The sequence below is a fragment of the Plasmodium falciparum genome, assembly GCF_000002765.6.
Source record: "Plasmodium falciparum 3D7 genome assembly, chromosome: 8".
Lineage (NCBI taxonomy): Eukaryota > Apicomplexa > Aconoidasida > Haemosporida > Plasmodiidae > Plasmodium > Plasmodium falciparum.
In genome coordinates this window covers 1,235,001-1,237,500 of record NC_004329.3, presented here as the reverse complement: position 1 = coordinate 1,237,500, position 2,500 = coordinate 1,235,001, and the positions used below count along the sequence as shown (strand labels likewise).

Sequence of the window (2,500 nt, the reverse complement as noted above, 5' to 3'; positions counted from 1 at the left end):
AATAATAGTAGTACACCATTAATTGCTGTAGTAACAGATTTATCTGGTGAAAAAACAGAAGATATAATAAATAATAATGTCGACATAGCTACATTATCAGTTGGGGTACAAAATACTTTTCAAGGACCAAATGCAAAGGCAGGAAGTTTAATTAATCACCTCTCTTATGCAACATTCCTTTTTTTTTCGTTCATTTTAATTAACTTGTTAAATTAAATCTTATATAATTCAAACATAAAATTAAAATGTGTGCCATTTTTTTTTAAATTATTATTACAATATATATTATATATATATAATATGTTACATATATATTTTTCTTGCATTTTTTTTTTTTTTTTTTTTCTTTTTTTTTTTTTTTTGTGTTTTCCTTTTAATATTTCATTTATCCTTTTTTCTCTTTTATGTATGTTTATCAAATATATTTCATTATATGTAGGTATATATAATAATTATATGTACATATGAATATAGCACACCATCTTTTATATATATCTCATAGTATACACACACACACACACACATATATATATATATATATATATATATGTGTATTTTTTGGTTGTTGTTTTGTTATATATATATATATATATATATATAATATATTTATTTATTCATTTATCTTTAATTTTTTCATTTTTTCAAATAATTCGTCAAATTTAATAATTTATAAATAATATCAAATAAAAAAAAAAAAAAAAAAAAAACCACCTTGCCTGTTCAGGCAACTTTGGTTATAAATAGCTATTTGAAAAAATTATACAAGACAATAATAAAAAAAAAAAAATAAAATAATATACCCTTTATAAATATATCAATAAAATTATGCTGTTTTTATTTATCATTTACATTGAGAAAATGAAAATTTGATAAGTAGTCAATTTAAAGAATATATGAAAAAAAAAAAAAAAAAGTAGACACCTATATATAAACATATTATATATATATATATATATATATATGTATATCCATATTTTCATTTTAATATTAATTATATGACAAAAATAATAAAAAAAAAAAAAAAGAACTATTCTGCTGTTTCTATAAGGTTAAATACTTCCTTCATAATAACATTATCAATATTGTTTTTAAAGCATTCCATAAGTAGAGATAATTTTTCTTTTAATGATTCCATTTGTATTTGCTTAAAAATATGTTTTTCCAAAGGAACTGGCTCACAATTAACATTAACATTAACATTAATATTATTATTATTATTATTGTTGTTGTTGTTATTGTTTGATAGATTATTTTCATCGTCTTTTATTTGCTTATTTTTTAATTTCATCATATTGGTAGTAGGTGCTAAATTTTTTTTCAATTGATTAGATGCCCTTTCAATTTTAATAAATAAATCATTTATATTATTTTCTACCTTTAAATTACTTTCTTTAATTTTATTAATTTTTTGTTCTATATTTTCACACTGTAATTGTATGTTGTTGAGTTGAGAATCTCCTTCTTTTATTTTTTTATTATAATCGTTTATATTTGTTTCTAGATTATTTATATGGTCATTTATTTGTTCCCATTTTTTATTTAATTTATTTTTTTTTTTTAATAATATTTTATATTGAGGATCTATAGATTTAATATTATCATTGAATTCTTTATTTGTTTGTATGATATCATCTAAGGTTCTCTGAAAGTTTTTAGTTTCGATATTTTCTTTGTCTATTTGTTCATTAATTTTTTTTAATTGTTCTTTTAAATTAATAATATCTTGATCAATTTTCATTTTATAATATATATGTTGATTTTCATTAGGACAGATATCTTTTTGATCCTTATTTTTTTGGTTACATATGATTATACTATTTAATTTTAGTTGTAGATTATTAGATTTATTTTTTTTTTCATAAAGTTGTATATTTAATTTATGTATTTCATCATTAATATTTTTTATGATAACTTTTAAAGATTCCATATGTGCATTAATATCTTGTTCAGATAATTTGGCATTATTCATATTTTCTTTTTTTTCTTTTTTACATATATTTAAATTATCTACATGTTTTGAAAAAGTCGATTTTAATTTATCTAATTCAATTTTTAAATTTAATTCAATAAGCATAATATTTTCTTTTTCTTTTATTTCATTATTTATTGTACTTTCCAACGATTTAATTTCCAATTGTAATTTTTCATATAAATTTTTATAATTCATTTTTTGTTCTTGCAATTCATTTTGATATAATTTAATATTTTTTATTTCTATATTAATTCTTTTCATTTCATTATTTAATGTATTATATATATCTTCATTTTTGTATAATTCTTTTTCTAATAATATGATTTTTTTTTGGTTTTCTTTTTTTTTTTCAAATGTGCTGATACCTGAGATCATGTTTATTTTTTTTGTTAAAACTTGTGTTTGGAAGTCAAATTTGTATAACATTTCTTTTTGTCTTTCTAATTCTTTTTCTGTTTTTTTAATATTACTCTTTATTTGTTTAATTTTGATTTGTGTGCCTAAAACATCTGCTTCTAATGTTATATA

At 18.2% G+C, this 2,500-nt stretch overlaps 2 protein-coding genes across 2 annotated transcripts in view; one reads left to right on the top strand and one right to left on the bottom strand.

Annotated features, from left to right (window-relative positions):
- Positions 1 to 216, top strand: part of PF3D7_0828800 (GPI-anchored micronemal antigen) — a gene marked incomplete at both ends in the record, with an annotated part of 2,217 nt that extends 2,001 nt beyond the window's left edge. Inside the window, one exon of the mRNA XM_001349202.1 lies at positions 1 to 216. This exon is cut by the window's left edge and continues 2,001 nt beyond it. Within this exon, the coding sequence (XP_001349238.1) occupies positions 1 to 216 (216 nt within the window).
- Positions 217 to 1,027: 811 nt separating this feature from the next.
- The window catches only part of PF3D7_0828700 (conserved protein, unknown function), a gene marked incomplete at both ends in the record, with an annotated part of 3,102 nt that continues 1,629 nt past the window's right edge, over positions 1,028 to 2,500 (bottom strand). Inside the window, one exon of the mRNA XM_001349203.1 lies at positions 1,028 to 2,500. This exon is cut by the window's right edge and continues 1,629 nt beyond it. Within this exon, the coding sequence (XP_001349239.1) occupies positions 1,028 to 2,500 (1,473 nt within the window).